This window comes from Notolepis coatsorum (genome assembly GCF_963971535.1).
Source record: "Notolepis coatsorum genome assembly, chromosome: 16".
Taxonomy (NCBI): Eukaryota; Metazoa; Chordata; class Actinopteri; order Aulopiformes; family Paralepididae; genus Notolepis; species Notolepis coatsorum.
The window spans coordinates 63159654-63181185 of NC_140180.1; the positions used below are offsets into that span (position 1 = coordinate 63159654).

A 21532-nucleotide genomic window follows, 5' to 3' on the forward strand; every position below is an offset into this window, starting at 1 on the left:
TTACTCAGATTTCTGTTTATTTGTTGCCAGATGCCCATTTTGAGTTCCAGCTGAGAGGTAGGAGCTGGAAAACATAACGGTTCCATAGCATGAAGTCTTATCTAGTACAGGTCCAAAGTTGATAACAATCCCACGGAAAACTTGTTTTACAAAGGTTTTTGTAACGTGTGTACCGGCGTTAATTCTGTATGATTATCCAAAATGGCCGTCCGCTTCATTGCGAGTCAAAACAAAGAACTTGTTAGTCTTCTTCTGCCCCTTTGTTGTTGCAATCAGCCCTCACGTGGGACACCCCTGGCTCCAGAATTTTATTGGCTACAATGATGGTCAATAATTTTCGCCATCAGATGTGACTGGTCCGTTCAGGACCCGGCCAAACCGGACGTGGTCACTTGACCGAATGGCTTCATCTTGTAACTCGAGACTGGAAGCACGCAATAGGTTGAGTAGGGTGACTATCGAAAGGCGGCAAATTAAACTTTCCAACAATGTATTGGTTGATCGAAAAAACGCAGCCCGGAGCCGGCAGACGAGGGCAAAGTGCCATGACGTGCGTCCGAGGTTAAAGCATATTGAACATAATATCTTAATTCTACGTATTGTGTGACTTGATCGGTGGATTGAAATAAAGCATTTAAACTGTTTATCTGTCCATCTCCAGCTAGCATAGAAGAGCGTCAGAAGCTTTACGAGGAGGCGTGGGTGAAGTATCCTAAAGGCCTGGTGCCCCGGAGGCTGCCTCTCACCTTCCTCATAGGTATATACACACACACACACACACACACACACACACACACACACACACACACACACACACACACACACACACACACACATGACATAAATACCTTGATAATATAGATACCTTGGTAATATAGATACCTTGGTAATATAGATACCATGATAATATAGATACCTTGGTAATATAGATACCTTGGGTAATATTGATACCATGATAATATAGATACCTTGGGTAATATAGATGCCTTGATAATATAGATACCTTGGCCTGTCCCCGACTAAGGATTTGTATAGTCAAATTGGCCAGAATTTGCTAATCCCGAATGCAAAAAAGTATAATTATATATATATATTTTCATTCCATTTGGGCTGTAGGGGTGCTTAATGTCTGAAGGAGTCGACTGAAGGCTTCTTGTCCTCTGCGAAAGCATGCAATTGGTCCACTGATGGATACATATATATATATATTTTTTTTTATCTACTTTTTCTCCCATTTTCAATTTTTCTCCCATCCCAATTTCGTATCGTCCAATTCTACCCTCCCGTCTCGAACGCTGTTAGGCCATGCCTCCCACAAGCCGGCTGCAATGTGGACGAAGCCTTACATCACGTGTCCCCTCCGGTACTCGAGGAAGCAGCCGTCGCATCTTTTCACCTGCACAGCGCAATCTCTCAGCGTCGGGGGTCTGCGTGGGAGGGACACGCCGCCCCCGTCGCTTCCTGATTCTGCTGCGCAGGCGCACCAACCGACCTGTAGGAGTCGCTGTCCACAACGTCCAATCCCCACCCATCAGCTTCCCACCCCCTAATACTGCCAATTGTATTAGTATGAACGACCAGCCAAGCTGATAGCAATGCGGAGAGCTGGGCTCAAACCCAGCGTCTCCTGCATTAGTGGTGAGCGCCTTGCCCACTGCACCACCTAGCCGCCCATGATGGATACATCTTGATATTTGTCTAGTCACTGTGTTCATTGGACGGGTGAAATCCTCTTTCAGTGCCTCTGTGCCCGTTTTCTTAGGCAGTTAGCCTTGCTGGTATGCGTGCCATTAGCGTTAGTCACGCTTCTAGGCCTCTTTGCTTTTGGAAAGAATAACAAAAAATATATATATATTTGTGTGCATTCGACTAAGAGGTTGGCAGTCGATTACGGCTTCTTTAGAACTATTAGTCGACTATTCGACTTGTCGAGGTCAGCCCTAATACCTTGATAATATTGATACCTTGATAATATAGATACCTTGGGTAATATAGATGCCTTGATAATATAGAAACCGTAGGTAAACTTCAAAACAGACACAGTAGTTAGTGAAGCGTCTGTATTTAACCTCTTAAGCCCGGTACCTGGCCGAGATTTATTTCACGTCACAAATGGATCAATACAGTCTGTATTAAGCGATGCGTTTCTTTTTCAAATGTAGCCTAACCCTATCAAAACAGTCAAAGTGTATATTTTCAGCACTACGTTTGTTTAGCAATGATTTTAAGTAGGGATGTCCGATATTATCGGCCTACCGATATTATCGGACAATATCGGCATTAAAATGTGATATTGGAAAATATCGGTATCTGTTTTCAAATTTTTATTTTATTTTTTACATTTCTATAACCTTTATTTACCCAGGCAAGCAAGTAAGAACAAATTCTGATTTTATTTATTGTCAAAAGTATGCATAATGTTGTGTTAATTCCACAACAAGAGATATGTAATGTTAATTACCTGAAATTATTCCATTTTTGGGGGGGGGGGGGGGAACCCTGCATATATCGGTATCGGTTGATATCGGTATAGGAAATTAAGAGTTGGACAATATCGGTATATCGGTATCGTTAAAAAAGCCAATATCGAGCATCCCTAATTTTAAGTGTTATTAGCTAAATATGAGCTTATAAAAATCTGTGCATTGCATCGGAAATCGGATGATTTAGATGCGAGCACAAGAAATTGTTTTATTCCTAAGAAAGAGGAGACCCAGGGCTTTTGATGGATGTCTAAATTTCATAAAACTACACTACCCAGTTCACACCAATTCCATTTATTTTTCTTTTATGAACGAGGGCACAGTCGTGGCATCGTTTTGATGTGTTTGATGATTTATAGTCAGTTTTGTGTTATGCCACGTACATTTTGTGCATTTGTAGCATCCCATAGTGGTCAATTTGAATGAGATTTTCAGGGTATGTTTCCGGTAGTTATGTGGACATTTCGTGATGAGCCACGCCTTTTGAAGTTAATCAACTAAAAAAGATATAAACAAACCTCATACACCATTTGATAAGCTTGATCGAATAATGATCCACGGCGCATTTGGTTGTGTATGGTATTGTTTATTCTTAATCCCTGAGGGGAACACTTGAGCCTTAAAGGAAAACTCCAACATTTTGGGAAATTAGCTTACAGTCTTCTCCAGAGAGAGACAAGAAGATAGATACCAGTCTCCTCTCTGTGCGTTGAGTAGAAAGCTATCTGGCTGCATGTTAGCCTAGCTTAGCACAATGAATGGAAGCGGACATGAGTGGGTAGCCTTCGGGAGAGGTGTTAGTTGGACAATGCCTAGGCTACCCAGTCATGTCCGCTTCCATGCTAACATTGACCAGATGTGAAAAACTGAGCTCATTCGGCACCTTCTTGAGATCAAGTGTACAAAAGAAATCTAAGCAAATGAATAAAGGGCAGATGATTTACAGGTGTTTTTGTAGATACCGTATGGAATTTTGCTATCCGGACACATGCAATTTGAAATATGAATATAGAATATCAGGCCTATAAAATACCTTATTATGGCTAAGTCATACATCTATGGATCGGGCCAAATCTCCTCTTTCAAATGGCAGAATTAAATCTGGATTTAGTACCACCAGACGCACGTTACAGGGCAGCAAAGATTGTGAATGAAATCTACTAAGTACTGTTACTTTTGTATAATGTTTTTTTTGTAGACGTTCACAGAAAGGTAAATAAGCAATATCATTTCAATATTAAGCAATATCATCACTTAAAATCATTGGTAAACAAACGTAGTGCTGAAAATATACACTTTGACTGCTGTTTTGATAGGGTTATGGTCTTTACTCTTGGCTACATTTGAAAAAGAAATGCAACATTAATTAATACGGACTGTATTGATCTATTTATGACGTGAAATAAATCTCAGGCCGGTATCGGGACGATCAGTCACACTTTGATTGCCACGCAGTATGCCCATCCTTATGCCCATCCTTATGCTCAGTCTGCCAGCGCTGTAACCCTATGGAGATGTTTACCTTCTTTGCAGGGATATACATTTTTAAATATTATTGCTATATTGACATTACTATGGCCCATTCAACATCGATTATCGTTCCGGATGTGGGAACGTTATATTTTTTCATTCATACATTGTTGTGTTAATACCTTCGAGAATATAAGTGTTTTTAAGCTTTTCAGCTGTAATTCCAAAAACGCTAGTTATAGGCCCTGACGCATATGATAGATTATCGATTGGCGTTTCTTTCCTATACACGCTATATTAAAAATTCAAATGTATATGATCGGTATACATTATGCTTCATCATGCGTGAAGGAAAGGGGGCGGGGGGGTCGTTTATAATTCCTTGATCGTCAGTAACGGCTTTATTTAGTATGGGTTGATATATTGATCAGATTGATTGCAAACAAGGAAATGGACAATCGGGCTGAAAATAACGTTAGTGTCCTCTTACCGTTCGCCGATGAGACTGGAGGAAAAATATCCCAATTATTTGACGCCGATCTCCTAGATCCATTTCCGGTTTGTATGGCGCAAAAAACGCCGAAATCATATTGATTATTGCGTTTTGAAAGCAATCCAAATGCACTTGAGTGTTTGTCTGGAGCCACGTAACAAGATATGACTGCCGGAGGGATTTCCTCGATGCACCGACCGCCACTTCCGGTTTGACGTGAGTGTAACTCGCCCGACCATCCACCAGGCGGCGGTATTGAGGCGTTGCAATTTCAGACAGGGTGCCGCTGCAGTCCGGAGGGAGGCTGGATGAATTATGAATGCCATGGCGAAAAAATCAAATATTGATCCCAAAAACTATTTACGCCGTTGTTGGCGTTCAACGCATGGCGGGCAATAACGACTTACACCGTTTATGGCGCACAATGTGTTTAAATCCTGTTCTTGGCTAAGAATGAATCCCAGATAAACCATTCGCAAAAATGGCTGAATTGTCCCGGGAACTTTGTAAGTGGAGTTAAGGAGACATTTCTTAACTTTTTTGTAACTGCGTTCGAGAATGAGGTCCAATGTTTCTATGGTGACATCAAAAGGGAAATAGCTCAATTCCTCTGTTATAAATGCACATGGGTGTAAAGATTTACAGTACAAAATACTAAAGTACAAATAAGCCATTTCTAAGATGTGGATGTGTTTGGTGCGGGTCAGGGGAGAGGTTCCGTGACTGTCTGGACCGCTACCTGAGGATGAACTTCAGTAAAGGCGTTCCACCCGTCTTCACTACCCTTAAAAATCTCTACACCAACAAGGATAAGGTAAGGAGGAGTGTGTGTCTGTCTGTATCTGCAATGTCTAGTTGTTGCCATTATGCTTGAGTTAAATCGTAATCCTTGAACCTCTTCTCTTTCTCTCTCGTTTTGCAGGTGTCAATCATTGAAGAATTAGTAGTCGGCTATGAAACTTCTTTAAAAAGCTGTCGAATGTTTAGTCAAAATGGTGAGCACTGTTTACTCCTCACTTTCACTGACACGGACAGGCCTCATTTTATATGTATCATACATTACTTTACATTATTAGGGCTGCACGATTAATCGAAAACAAATTGCGATCTCGATTCATAGACCTATGCGATCTCATTTCTAAATGATGACGATTTATTTTTTTATTAAAGAAATTAAATAATAATAATTTTACTTAACTTTTTTAAATGATGACGATTCTGATTTGAGTTATTTTGTATGTTACAAGAGACTTAAGTTTAAGTCAAGCATTTTCATATTATGTTATGTTGTCCGTTTTCACTCATTGACCGCCACGCTGTTTTCCCATCTCTACTCAATGGCGCCAGCGTTATTGACCATTTTAGCGATGTTTGCGGACCCATTGTGTGTTCTGTATTATAGCTATGATAGTATGGCTCATTTGACAGGCATTGTTCATAGTCCAACACTGACAAACCAGTTCATCTCTACATACTTTAGTTTGTGCGCTATTCCATGCTAAACATCGCCCCTTTCCAAAATAATCCAGTATTTTTTCATAGATCACGAGATCACGTTATATGCATTATGCCCAAATCGTTTGGGTTGCTCGCCTGAAACCCCAAATACTTCCAAATCAAAGGTATATACCATATACATATGTGTCTTGAAACTGCGATCGTTACAAAAAGCATGTTTTAGGTCCGGTAAAATACGACACTGATCGGTACAAAAGCATGTTTTAGGTTAAAAAAATACCAGCAGGTTACCTAAAATAGACCTTACCTCAGTCAGAAGGTACTCAAATGAATAAATCCCAGTCGGCCCATGGCGATCGCAATTACTCTTGTATATTAAGGCTGAGCCCGAACCCTGTTTTTAGGGTTCGAACGTTCGCCAGGGTTTATCGAACGAACGTTCGAACGTTCGTTTTTTGTAAATTTTTTAATAAAAAGAAATTTATAATTTTTTTTTATATATATATATATATATATATATATTTTTTTTTTTTTTGTATTATAGATCCTACGGAGGGCGGCATTGCATAATCTATTGGTGAAAAAACATGTTGTTTACAGTGGTGGCTGTTCATGTAAACATGTAATTAAACAAAGCACTCAGAAGAAAATAAACAAGCTACTGAGTACTGCATAAAGTTCCTACTTATGATAAACAATAGCCCTTGCACACCGCAGTCACGTAAGGGGCTAGATAAACAAATGCATTCGTTTTGTGGCATTAACGTTAATAACGTTATATAGTTAGTGTTACACGTTCAATAACAGGTATTCACTCTTGGTCGACGGGAAGGAGAGAGACGCGCGCCTCGGCTCCTTCCACCGTCTACCTCGGAACGGGGGACGGCAGAGAGACAGAGAGACACCGGCGGGGTGCCGCCGGGCTCCCAACACGCCTGCCGCCCGTCCGCCCTCGGCCAGAGTTGTTTACAACGCAACCACCTCCCGCCATGAAGCTCGCGCTCCGTGGCCGAAAAAGGCTGGCTCCGTAGCTCCTTCCTCAGCGGGGAGCTACGGAGTCTGTTCACTCTATTGTGCTTCTCGGTCTCGCAAGCAGATAAATGTATTGCCGGAAGTAAAAAAAATTATAAACGCTTGCCGATTGGTGGTAACAGCAGAGGCGGGTGCAAGCGGTGTGACGTAATTGGCAGAATCGCCTGTCAATCAAAATGGTTCTATTGCATTGGTTGAGACAATAGTATCCAGCTACAGCCCGGCAGAGACCACACTGGTTGAGCCGAGCGCACTCGGGGGACGCGCCGCTTCACATCGCCTCAACGTCGCGCGCCTGCCTTTTTTTTTTTTAACCGAACGTTCGAACCTATTAATTAAAGTCCGAATGTCAACGTAACGAACGAACGTTTGAACGTTCGAACGTTCGGGCTCAGCCTTATTGTATATTGGGCATGACTATCATACGGGAAAGAATAGGTCTGAGGCACCAAATCTCTGACCGATTGCCATGTCCTCCGAGGCGGAAGCAGCCGGAGGTAACTCAGTACTGGAAGACAACTGATATCCCCAGTTCAAAAGGTAGGCTATACTGCCACCTGGCGGGATCCGATCGTCATTGCAATTCCAACGTAGGCAGCTGTACCAGGGAGACACAGGCAGCTCCGAGTGAGTCTTTAGAACAGGGATCAAAGGATCAAAAACTACTCTCTTTTGGCGCTCAAGCGTTGGCGACGAAACACGAGCTTACTCGTTTTTGGCGCCCAATGAGTTAACACTTTGATTGCCAGGCAGCAGGGGGTACTGTGGGCCTTCAGTGCTAGCGTTCTATTCAATGGAGAGAATGGCGTGTTTGTAGTGCTAAAAACTATATTAAATATTATAGCTATGGATCTAATAACGTTGTCGATTGTCAATGAGTTTCTTCCAGTCAACATGCAAAAAACAGATAATTTTTTCATCTGTACATTTCTGTTTTATACCATGGTGAATGAGTATAGTTTGAGTGATTCTGAGTAATCTCATGAAAAGACGCAAAAACAGCGTTTTATTGGAATTCACTTATCACGTTGCCATTCCTCGCTTGGATCAACAATCAATCTGAAATCAACGCTAGATTATCGGTATTATCTTTCATCATGCACGGATGAAAGGGGGCTTGCAGCGGGGCACCCATTCGTGCCGTGATGTGACCAACGGGACACGGCCCACACACATAAAACACAGACACGTTTCGATCGCGGGGGAAGAAATATCAGATCAACGCAAGATCGGTAATATAGAGTCCTTACCTTGTCTCTGATGTAATGCAAAAAGAATAATCCAATTATCTGATCGCCATTCCAGATATCCACAGCGATCCTGTCTCCGACGTTATCCGTTGCACATGAACGGGCGGGCGTGGTCAGTTGCGCTTGTTTTGTCGGAGTGTTTAGAACCCGCCCCCACGCCGCAGCTCGGTAGAGAAAAGAAACGACATTGTTTCAAATGGAGTGCAATAGCAGCCGCAAGGCAGTAGGCGGCGGTATTGACTGTCTGCAATCTCAGACACATTCAGTACAGCATGCACAAGCTGCCTCGATGGATTATGAATGGCAATAGAGAATAAAATAAATACCAAAACAGAAACGTAGATCTACGTTTCCGGCACTCAACGGTCGGGCCACAGAAACGTAGCACTACGTGAACGGCACAAAGTGTTAAGAAAGAGTGCAATAAATGATTTGATTGAAAAAATAAGAATCGTGTGATAGAATCGTGATCTCAATTCTTAGAGAGAAAAATCGTGATTCACATTTTAGCAAGAATCGTGCAGCCCTACCTTACATGATTACTATTTTTTTTTTATCCACTTTTTCTCCATTTTCTATATTTTCTCCCATCCCAATTTCGTATCATCCAATTCAACCCTCCCCTGTCACGAATGCTGTTTCTTGCCTCCCACAAGCCGGCTGCAATGTGGACTAAGTCATACATAGCACAAGTCCCCTCCGGTACTTGAGGTAACAGCAGTCGCATCTTTTCACCTGCGCAGCTCGATCTCTCAGTGGCGAGGAGTAACGCGTGGGAGGCTCACGCTGCCCCCGACACTTCCTGATTCTACTGCGCAGGCGCACCAACCGACCTGTAGGAGTCGCTGTCCACAACGCCCGATCCCCACCCATCAGTTTCCCACCCCCTAATACGGCCAATGTGTATTAGTACGGACGACCAGCGTCTCCAGTATTCGTGGCGAGCGCCTTGCCCACTACGCCACGTAGCCGCCCACATGATTACTATTTTTAAATGCCTGTGTGAACCTATGTGTGAATGACATCAAATATATATCTCTCGTGTGTGTGTAGATGATGGGAAGGAGGAGCCTCCCACCACCCTGCTGTGGGTTCAGTATTTCTTGGCGCAGCACTTTGACCATTTATGCCAGCAGACGCTAGCGTTGGATTATATCAACGCCGCCATCGACAGCACGCCCACCCTCATTGAGCTCTTTCTCATCAAGGCCAAGATATACAAGGTTTGTAACAGACACACACACACTAGGGATGCACCGATCCGATATTGATATTGGATATCGGCCCGGATATGACTAAAATAGCTGGATCGGGTATCAAAAAAAGAAGGAAAGAAAAATATTTTTTTTAAATAATTTTTATAATATATTAATAAATAAAATAAGAAATAACAATTCAGTACATTTATATCTGTTAATTTGTTACATGTTGTTTCACTAAGTTAGGAAAGTAATGTTTTAAGTCAAGCCTGATGTTGCCTTGCACAAAGGAATGATCCCAGTCTCTTCCACACAGTGAGGCATACAGTTTATTAATTGAACAATGGGTATTGGATCGGTACTCTGTATCGGCCGATACCCAAAGCCCAGGTATCAGTATCGGGTCCAGTTATTTGTTGATGGAATGAAAGCAGCTGCAGCTACGTGAACTCTCCTGGGCAGGTTTTCTCAGACTGTTCAGTAACAATGACCGCTCTGTTTGAAGTTGTAGCCTACTTGGTCATCTGTTTATCATCAAGCTTTTACATTTTCCCCGGTTGGTCACAAATTGCTTTGACATTTTGGCTTCATCATCTCACAAGAAACAACATGGATTGCTGGCAGACAATCTCCTCGTATTACAAGCGAGAATACCTCATACTAATATTATATACTTATATAACCACAAGTCTTCAATAATATATCACAATCGAAATTATGTCTACAATAATCACAATCGCACTTTTTCGCCAACTTGTGCAGTCCTACTTTATACACACACAAACTGCTTCTCCTCTCTTTCTGTCTCTCCATTTCAACTGTTTGTGTGTGTGTGTGTGTTGTCGAGGTTTAATAAGAACTTTGTGTGCAAAACGTAGCATGGAAGCGCGTCTTTCTTGCAAAATAAATTTCTATTTTTGCTATACATTACAGACTGGCCTTCCTTGTATCCACATCTATTTCCAGAAATTGCAATGTAATCGGAGCCAATCAGGGACTGCTTTCTAACTGCTGTCCTGTCCCCCAGTGGAATGCAGCCCCTGATTGGTTCCCACAGTTGATGATGTGGACTCCAGTGCGCTGCTGGCAAACTAGTAATCCCCCCTGTTTGCGCCCGAAGCAACAAGCAGTAAGGTTAACGTTAGTAGAATAAACACAGACATAAACGGAAATAGACTCCATAACAAGAATTAAACAAGAACAACAATATTCACTAGAGGACTTTCTCTGCATACAATTATGGACGATTTTCATTGTTCTTCCAACTGGATCTGGCAAACGTTTGTTATGCTGATTGGCTGAAGGAGTTTGTCAATCAAGGCAAGTACTCCCACCTACTCAAATGGGTCTGGGCAGCTAGACTCAGTTTCCGGTTAGTGAAGTAATGAGACAGGCTTCCCTACACAAAACGTGCAGTCAGTTTCATTTTCATCGCCGTTCATTGTAGGGATGCACCGAATGGGAAATTCTTGGCCGAAACCGATACCGAAAATAGGAAACAGTTGGCCGAAAACCGAATGCCGAAATGCCGAAAATGATAAATATAAATATATAATGTATTTTAATAAAAAAAATTTTAGCTACCTGATTATGGCAAAAGACATGATTATGGCTAAACTTAACTTAAATAATATTAATAATCACTTATGGGCCCATAAAACATTTATTCAGCACTTTGGAATGCATACATTAATTCCAGACTGACTGCTGAAAGATTGTACAATTTAAACATTTTCTCTTTGCATACAACAAAATGTGCATTAAAGTCAAGTGCATTTTCTTTTCTCTGTAGGATAACTACAACAAAGTGCATTCAGAGCAAAGCCAAGGTGCTTTAAAACTGCATAACGATCTGCATAAAGACACACACACACAGGACTGTTGTATTTACTACATTCCCTGTGACTCTTAGAGACGGGTCAAAGAGGAATGGAAGCGTTAGCTAGCTTAACGCTAACGTTAGTTCAAAAGGTTTTAACCGCGACGGGCATATAATAATGGCGAGGATATAAAGCATGTTAAAGAGTTTACATAGAAACAGCGCGACTCCCAAGAGGAGTTCGTTATCACAGGCTGCAGAACGCAGGAAGAGCTGCCAAGCTGCTCACGTTACACGTTGCACGTTTTGATTACGTCATCACAACAACACTTTAGGTTACGAATGTTACGTAACCCTGTTCTTTGACATTCGGTGATAGATTTTCGGTGCTAAAACCCTTTCGGCCGAAAGAGCCTTTTTAACCATTTTCGGCCGAAAATTTTTGGTGGCAGAATTTTCGGTGCATCCCTAGTTCATTGTAACTTTAGCATTTATTATAATTTTTTTTTATTATTATTAAACTCTCGGCCCATGTTCATCCACAACAGGAAGAATTACTCTGAGTGGTACTGTAATAGAGTTACAGAGTTTGGAACACACTGAAATAAATTTTATTATTATTATTATATTATATAAATTTTTTTTTTTTTTTTTTTTTTATACTTCCGTTTGAATTATCTTGCAAACGGATGCCTCTTACAGGTTCAGCTGAGAGGTATGACCTGGAAAATCTAGTACAGGTCCAAAGTTGATAACAATACCACCAATACAAATGAGTGTTTTACACATGTTTTTCTAATGGTATTGTTGTGGAAATTACTAAGGGAACAAAGGATGAGCCGAGTAAATTATTCTGAGTCGAGTTATATAAAAAAAAATTAACATAGATGTATTCATTGTGGCCACAGTAAAAGAAAGTGCTCAGTTCCTAATCCGAGAACCAGAGTGTACACAAGTGTCTGACCAGTAAGGCTGAGCCCGAACGTTCGAACGTTCGAACGTTCGTTCGTTACGCTGACATTCGGACTTTAATTAATAGGTTCGAACGTTCGGTGAAAAAAAAAATAAAGGATGCGCACGGGGTTGAGGTGATGTGAATGCGAGGCGCTCGGCTCAACCAGTATGGTCTGCCGGGCTGCAGCGGGATACTATTTCTCAACCAGAGCTCTATTTTGATTGACAGGCGATTCTGCCAATTACGTCACACCGCTTGCACCCGCCTCTGCTGTTACCACCAATCGGCAAGCCTCAACAGACTTACCGTAGCTACCGGGGAGCCGTAGTTAGCTCCCCGCCGAGGAAGTAATCGGTAACAAGGTTTCCGTAGGTGAACCTGCAGAAGGATCATTAATAATACCATCCTTTTTCGGCCACGGAGCGCGAGCTTCATGGCGGGAGGTGGTTGCGTTGGAAACAACAGCAGGCGCACGGTGGACAGACCCGTCCACCGTCTACCTCGGAACGGTGGTAGGGCGGACGGGCGGCAGGCGTGTTGGGAGCCCGGCCGTTCCGAGGTAGACGGTGGACGGGTCTGTTGAGCCGAGGCGTGCGCCTCTCCTCCCGGCTCCCTCCCCGTCGACCAAGAGTGAATACATGTTATTGAACGTGTAACACTAACTATATAACGTTAATGCCACAAAACTAATGCATTTGTTTATCTAGCCCCTTACGTCACTGCAAGGGCTATTGTTTATCATACTTTGATTCAGTAGCTTGTTTATTTTCTTCGGAGTGCTTTGTTTAATTACATGTTTACATGAACAGCCACCACTGTAAACAACATGTTTTTCACCAATAGACTATGCAATGCCGCCCTCCGTAGGATCTATAATAATACAATTAAAAAAAAAATGATTATTAAAAAAATGAAAAAAAAGAATTTATTAATTTTTTTTTTTAATGAAAAACAAAAAAAAAAACGAATGTTCGAACGTTTGTTCGATAAACCCTGGCGAACGTTCGAACCCTAAAAACAGGGTTCGGGCTCAGCCTTACTGACCAGGAAGTGAGACAGAGCCCTGGTCAGACGCACATTAAATACATTATTGAAATGACGTACATTAGACATCCAGATATGACAGAAACGATAACCAAAATATGAACAAGCCTAGGCGGTGTTATTGTTATGTCTTTAACTGGAGTGGGAAATAGCTTTGCTACGGCTCACACACTAGAAGAGAAAAAAGATAGGCCAAATGTGATCTTCTCCCCAACCTTGGTCTACTCCCAGGCGTTGTTAAAGAGACAGTGTCACTCTGTAGCCTAGTGTCTGGGCTGTTTAGTTGACCCATATTAAACTAGTTGAATATGTATGATAGAATATATATTTCAACACAGATCTATAATGACATGTGTTATGGAAAATATTAAAGGACAAAAGATGAGCCGTTGTATAAATCGTTCCGAGTAGAGTTATTAAAAAATAGAAAGCATAGTTTAATTATTTCTGTGGCCACAGCAGAAAGTTCAGTTTACAATCAGAGACACATGTTCACACACAAGAGTCTGACCAGCAAAGTGACCAAGAGGTCTGGTCAGAACGTACATTATACACAGAAATAGACATAACATTATACATCAGATATGATGATGAAAGTATAAACAAACTGGGTTCTCAGTAGGGGAAGTAATAACACCACCTTGCTTTGGCTGGTTAGGAAGAGAAAATATAACCTTGAAGTCCTAACAAGAGACACACACACTGTAGTAGTTATCTGAGCGTATTAACCCAGTCAAGTTGTACAATGATAGAATATGTATGATATCTCAAGTCTCAACACAGATCTACTGTATAATGACATGATAATATTTCCTACGACACATGATAATATTTGCCACAACAGTATGTATAGGCGTTTTTCCAAAATGGCCATTGGAGTCTCCTTTTGGAGCATAAAATAAAATATAAACACCATTACAAAAACATGTGGAAAAAAATCACTCCACACATCTAGCATAAAATATGTACAATATCAGAGAACTTCACGTGTTATGCGCAACATGGCATTCCTCGTAACAGTTACGGCTTGTGAAGAAGCACAAAGGCACATCACCGGAGGAGCACTTTACGGGTGTCTTGCCATGACAATACAAAGCACTTCACTAAACCCATGTAAATTACCATTGACAAGTATGAATACAATTTGTCCTCAAGTGTTGTCAGTCCAGGGGTTGGATGGTTTTGAGCGGTGTGTGGAACCATAGGCATTTGTATTGTCAACTACTGTCTGTAAAATGGAAGTACCGGTAGTAAAGAAAAGCTGGAAGAGCTGCAGGGCTGTATACGCAGCTGTGTGTATGACCCTGGGTCCTGGTGGATTGGTGGGTCTGAAGGTCGGCTGTGGTGGAATTATGTCTGGATCACAGACATCATTCCACCCCTCTTCAAGCGTGTCAGTTGACATACCTGGTACCTAATTATATGAAAATAAGTTACCGTAATTCCTCTAATAGTAACCCTGGCTTGTATTTGTTTCAACTGTAGCGGGTACCAGGCTTGTATTAGGAGGAGGCCTGTATAAGAGGGAGGCCTATATTTCAAATTTTCAAACGGATCATAATGAATAAATCAACATTTTGTGTCAGTTTGAACCCAGTAAAATGTATTGGGTTCATTTATTGAAACCAAGTACTGTATGAAATAGTAAACAGTGCAATTACAGGTGGTCACTGGTCATTTCAACGTTTTCAAAGTGAAATCAAGTAACTAGCTCAGTATGCAGCTCAGTATATTAGTAACCCGGCTTGTATTTGTTGTGTAAACCTCGTACTCTTTAGTTCACATAATAATAACGAGACGGAGAGCGTGTGTTCAGGTTTACTGTTTACTAGCCTCCCCACCAGGAAGTACTGTGCCACCTATATACCTGTCCGTGTAGCAACACGAGCCAATACCTTACATTAGGGCTGGGCGATATGACCAAAAACGTTATCGCGATAAAATTATAAAATTATTTTCATATAACTCGATATCGATAATTATCGTCGATATAATGTCTGTCAAGTTTAATTAACTTATTATGCCCGGCGCCGATACGCGGGCTGACTTGTTTTGCTGCTGTGAATGTCTCGAGAGTCGAATTGATGTCGTCATCAGTCCGTGCACGTTAGCAGAGCGGAGTATCTCAAGCGGAGTATCTCATGACTCAAAAATGACCCTAAAATACTCTGTTCCGCCCAATTCATTGCAACGACGTCCACCGTATACCCCACACTACTATAACAGTTACCCTCAGAATTCAAAACACACACTAACTCGGCAGGTAACCTGTGAAATAGCGGCGTGCAAGCTAATTAGCCATAGCCAGCCCCGTTTCCAAGCGGAGTATTTCATGACAATGTACTAAAAAATTACCCTAAAATACTCTGTTCCGCCCAATTCATTGCAACGACGTCCACCGTATACCCCACACTACTATAACAGTTACCCTCAGAATTCAAAACACACACCAACTCGGCAGGTAACCTGTGAAATAGCGGCGTGCAAGCTAATTAGCCATAGCCAGCCTTGTTTACCGAGTCCTACCTCCTTCCGGGTCTCCTTCCTCTATCGGCCATCTCCTTCACCGATTGGTTGTTAGTGCGTGTGCTCATATCCAAGCTTGGAAAATCGATATATCGAAACTTTGCGACCACGTTTCATGTTTATTTCGAGGAAATAATTTATCGCGATAGTTATCGTTATCGTTTTATCGCCCAGCCCTACCTTACATGACATCTTCCCCTTTTAGTAAGAAACATCTCCCCGTCCCTTAATAATAATAATAATAATAATAATAATAATAATAATAATAATAATAATAAATCTTACACCACAATAGGCATCCAATATTTGCATAACATTTTCAAACAACAAATCACATAATCTTTCCTCTCTCTTCCCATCTTTTTTTCTCTTTTTTTTTTTTTCAGAAACAATTCACATTCTCCGATCATCACAATACTTCATTTACTGTTTTTTTTTCTTATTTTTTTTCAAACAGTCTTTCACATATCCAATCTAACTGGAGGATGTGACACCCTGCCAGAGAAAGTCACATAGGGCACTTTGGTGTTATCAGAATGTCTGTCATGACTGCTGGTCACATGGGTGAAACCATACTCACTAGCAAAGTTCCGGAAGGGCAACCCACTGTATTGGGCCCGATTGTCCGAAACCAGGGTCTGTGGGGTCCCGTTACGGCTGAATACGTCCTTCAATGCAGCCACAACCGTCTCAGCTGAAGCTACCCTAAGATGGGCAACCTCCATGTAATGTGAGAAAAAATCCACAACCACAATATAAGTATTCTTCTCCCATAAGAACAAGTCTGTAGCGACCCGCTGCCAGGGCCTTTCTCGCACTGGTGTGGGGACTAAGGGCTCTCTGCGGTCTGCCCTGTGTTGTGAACATGTGCCACACAGTTCCGCGCTCACCGTCTCTCGCAGGGGCAAGGGACGTGGACTTGACAGGCCGTATGGGACAGCATCGGGCCCTAGCCCAATTTTGTAGGCCCCGTTTAGCTTCCCTAAGCCTGAGAATACTTTGGGGTATTGAACCTTGACATCACCTCGCTGGGCTGATACTGTGTGCAGCCGCTTTATGAGTCCAAGCGCCTCTATTGCAGGAAGGCCTAGAAGGGGCCTGGTTAGTTCTTCTACAACATAGATTAATTGTGCTGTTGTTCTCTTCCTAATGGTCAGTTCACCACTGAAGCAGCCTCTTGTATTTAACTTGTATTTTCCTGGTCCATACAGTACTTTTTTTGGTGGCTGTAGATGACCATGTTTTTCAACTGAGTGCATGCTACTTGGCACCGCTGTGACCTGGGCACCTGTATCCAGCTTGAATATGGCCTCCTGTCCATTCAACCCCTGTCCATTCTCTCCACATATGTCTTCTAACATTTCCACATCTGCCACATCCAGGAGACTGTGTATCAGTCCTGTACTGCTGTACCTTCTGCCATTCATATTTTTGTATGGCCTCTACATGTGCAGCTGCCTGCTGTTCCGTGCCTCTTAAGACGGGCTGTTGTTCCTTTATTGCTGCACTCTGCTTCACCTTAGTCATTGCCCTTTCCAGAGTCAAATCTGCATCCATTTGCAGGTTTTCTGATAGCTTGGCATCTCTTATGCCTACTACAATTCTGTCCCTTATCAAGTCTTCTCTTAGGGTTCCAAATTGACAATGTTCAGCCAGTGTGTGTACAGCAGTGATAAAGGATTCAACATTCTCACCTGGTTCTTGGTTCCGTCTGTTGAAACATGCTCTATCAAATATGACGTTCCTCTTACTGACACAATGTGCATTGAAAGCATCCGTGACATCCTTGTATTTGTTTTTCTGTTCCTCTGTGAGCGGCAAAACACTTAATATGTCTTCAGCGTCGTCTCCCGCCGCATACATGAAGGCATTTACTTGAAATTCTTCTGACTGTCTATCCAATCCAGACGCTATTCTATAACGTCCAAATCGCTTCATCCATTTTGTCCAGTCATTAATATTATTGTTGAAATCAAACCTGCCTGGCGGAGCCAGCTGTGGCAGCGACGGCAACTGGACTGCTTCGTCTCCCATCCTGTCGTCGTCTTTTACTTTCTTCTTGGCCGCTGGCTTCTTTGCTGGTTTTCTTGCTTTAACCTCAGTCTTCTTGTTGATCCTGAAAGAGCCGGAGGCTCCGGTACCCGTGACTTGGACCAAGGTTCCCTTTTTCACCAGACACTTGACGGCAGTCCTCACACGCGTCTTGTTTTTATCCACGTCGTAGCCACCGGCAGCGAGAGCTTTCTTTATGGCAGCGAGTGACACCCCGCTCCTTTTTTTAGAAGCAGATACTGCCTCGACGACCAGGTCACAGACACTGAGACCTGCTTTCTTGAGTCTGGGAGCTGCCTTCTTCTTGGCGGCCGGCGTGGCGGGAGCTGGATCGACTGCTTCCATTATCCTCTCGTTCCCTGCTGCGACACATCTTTTTTTTCTCTCGTCTCCGTATATTAAGTTATCCCACTTCTGACACCATGTTGTGTAAACCTCGTACTCTTTAGTTCACATAATAATAACGAGACGGAGAGCGTGTGTTCAGGTTTACTGTTTACTAGCCTCCCCACCAGGAAGTACTGTGCCACCTATATACCTGTCCGTGTAGCAACACGAGCCAATACCTTACATGACAGTATTAGGAGGCCGGCTTATAATTGCTTAGCTCAAGAGCGCACCCGGCCATTAATAGAGACCCGGCTTGTATTTGAGACCCGGTTACACACACAGCTTTTGTTTACAAAATAAACCTGAACTTGAAGTAGCCCCCCTCCCACCACCACCCATCCCCCCACCCCCCATCTTAGACAGACAAAGCCACACCCCCCCTTCTAGACAAACACAATATATTGTCATTTCATGTAATTATAACATAACAACACTTTTACTGAAGCACAATCTCAGGCGGCTCATACAGAACCAAGCATTTCACTGTATGAAGCATCATCTATATCATCTTGCCTTTTTTATGAAAATAAAGTGAGTTAGTTCACAGCTTTTGTTTACAAAATAAAACTGAACTTGAAGCAGCCAGAGATTGCAAGCACCTAATAGGTTGAGTAAGTTCATTGGCACAAAAACAGCGGGTCGTCGTCAAACAACGGCAAAGTGCTGCGACGTGTAAAATGTCCCACCGGTGGGACGCCAAACATTAAGAGGTGAATAAAGGGCAGATCCTGAATGGAAATATTAGGCTTGTAGAGTTCCACCGGGAGGTGTGGACGGCTGGAGTTGGGGGTTGACTCTGAGCTGCCTTGCAGGCATAGTTATCTGAATAGAAGACAGTAGAAAAGCCCACAGAGAGCCTCCAGTTTAATTCTTTTATTTTATTTATCAAAGACAAGTTAGGAGCAGGACTGTCTTCAGACCTCTTTCTGGCCGTGAGGATGTGCTTGTCACTACTCGGCTCGCTGTTCTTTTTTATATCTTCAGGGCATTTTGGCATAATTATGGCCTGTTGGTCCGTTGAGGTTTTTTTGGCATCTTATTTGCCTCCTGGAGCATTTTGTTGTCAGTATTCCTACTTAAAGTCAAGTCATCTCACTGAGCTCTCCAGGAAACCTTTGAGCAGGGAACATCTTGGTCATCATCAACATCAGCAAATTCCTTTAACCTTTGGTCAACATGTCACTTGTTAGTGAAGACTAGACTGCTTTGGTCAACATGTTGCTTGTTAGTGAAGACTAGACGGCTTCGGTCAACATGTCTTTTGTTAGTGAAGACTAGACTGCTTTGGTCAACATGTTGCTTGTTAGTGAAGACCTTCCAAGCTGTGTTGACCTTCCAATCTGTGTTCTATAATGTATTTGTTTGACCGTTTGACCGTTCACAATTTGTCAAGTAAATGACTAAATGTAAATTTAAACAAGCCTTTCCTAACTTTCATCACTCATATAATTGAAATATGTTTACAAGCATTACAAATGCAATACAAAAACTTGGAACAATGTCAAAATACATTAAAAAAAACTCAATAACTCATATCTCTCTCTCCCCCCTCCATCTCTCTCTCTCTGTGCAGCATGCAGGGAACATCAAGGAGGCAGCACGGTGGATGGACGAGGCGCAGGCCCTCGACACGGCCGACCGCTTCATCAACTCCAAGTGTGCCAAGTACATGTTGAAGGCTGGTCTGGTCAAAGAGGCTGAGGAGATGTGCTCCAAGTTCACACGGGTGAGTGAGTGAGTGAGTGTAGGAAAGAGAGTCAAATGAAACATGTCAGAAGTGCAGCACTATATTAAGTATTTAAAGACATGTGAAAGGACATGGTCTATTGGGCTTCATTTAGAGAAATACATAAACATTTGTAGGGTTTTACCCATACTGGTATCTAATATCAATCCGAATCGGAATCAACGGTGAAAAGGTGGTATTGGTGCATCCCTAAAAATAATTATGTGGAGCTTTTTAACTATATACACAATCAGATTAATTTCCTCTTAGAATTAGATTATGATGAGTCCATGGAAACAGTTGGCATGCATATATACTGTGTTTAAGCCAATTGTGGCACAGTATTTTATTCAACATTCAACCTTTTAGACATATGTGACCTGGCCCAGCAGTTGGCTCCTCATGTCAGAAAAATAACAATGAATGGAAGTGGACAGAGGTGTTAGTTGGACAATGCCTAGGCTAACCGGCCATGTCAGCTTCCATTCATTGAGCTAAGCTAGGCTAACGTGCAGCCAGATAGCTTTCTACTGAACACAGAGAGGAAATAGAAATAATGTGTGTACCGGTAAAAATTCTGCGTCATTATCCAAAATGGCCGTCCACTTCCATTCATTCAGACATGCGAGTCAAAACAAAGAGCTTGTTCTCTTCTTCTGCCCCCTTCTCCTTGCAATCAGCGCTAGTCTGGGATCGCTTTCGGAGCAGACGCTCCTTGGCTACAACGGCGGTCAATCATTTTCGCCATCAGCGGTGACTGGTCAGTTCAGGACCGCTTACAACCGGACGTGGTCACTCGTCGGAATGGCTTGTCAAATGACGCTCGCCGGATATTTCGTCTTGTAACTCGAGACCTGAAGCACGCAATAGGTTGAGTGTGATGACGATCAAAAGGCGGCAAATTCAACTTTCAAACAATGTATTTGTTGATCGGTCGGGCCGTCCGATGCTTAACTCAGTGTTTCCCCTAGGATTTTTTTCAGGGGGGGGTGGTAGGCCCCCCAAAACTACTAGTGTTGTCACGGGGCGCGCGTGTCACGGATAGGTGGTGTCAACAGTGTCGTCATAGACGTGCACAGTAAGGCGGTTGTTAGTATCGGTGTATTTCTCTACACTGAGCTGAAATGAAACGATTGCACATAAATTAGGTTTATTACAACACATAAATTAACTTATTTACAATTATATATACAGTAGTGACTACACACATATGAACTATTTACAATACAGGGAGGCACATACAACACTCATAACTATTTACAATTACAACCAGTGTCAGAGCGAGCGCACTCAAGTTGTTCGGAAATTCTGAGGGCTCAGAGTGCACACTGGACGCTCTGACCAAATAGTCAGTTTATCAGAGCGGAGCAGATTTTCAGAGTGAATTTATTAACTCACATTAACTAGGGCCCTATGAAATCCATTTAATATTTTCCTGTTTTTGTATATGAATTTTCCTGTTTTCGGATTTCTCGGTTTTTAATTTTCCTGTTTTTTGATTTCTCTGATTTTATATTTTTTCCTTTGGATTTAACCAAATTTTTTTTTACAAAATTATGTTTTTAACTAACTTTAACCCTTTATTCGCCAATGACGTGTTACCACGTCATTCTCCGCCATGCGTAATCTGCCAAT

At 42.3% G+C, this 21532-nt stretch overlaps 1 protein-coding gene across 1 annotated transcript in view; it reads left to right on the forward strand.

The window, feature by feature from the left end:
* The window catches only part of naa15a (N-alpha-acetyltransferase 15, NatA auxiliary subunit a), a 134978-nt gene that overhangs the window by 22750 nt on the left and 90696 nt on the right, over positions 1-21532 (forward strand). Inside the window, exons 8-12 of the mRNA XM_084331816.1 lie at positions 662-757; positions 5154-5260; positions 5369-5441; positions 9240-9409; positions 19745-19897. Of these exons, the coding sequence (XP_084187942.1) occupies positions 662-757; positions 5154-5260; positions 5369-5441; positions 9240-9409; positions 19745-19897 (599 nt within the window). The remainder of the gene's footprint in view (positions 1-661; positions 758-5153; positions 5261-5368; positions 5442-9239; positions 9410-19744; positions 19898-21532) is intronic.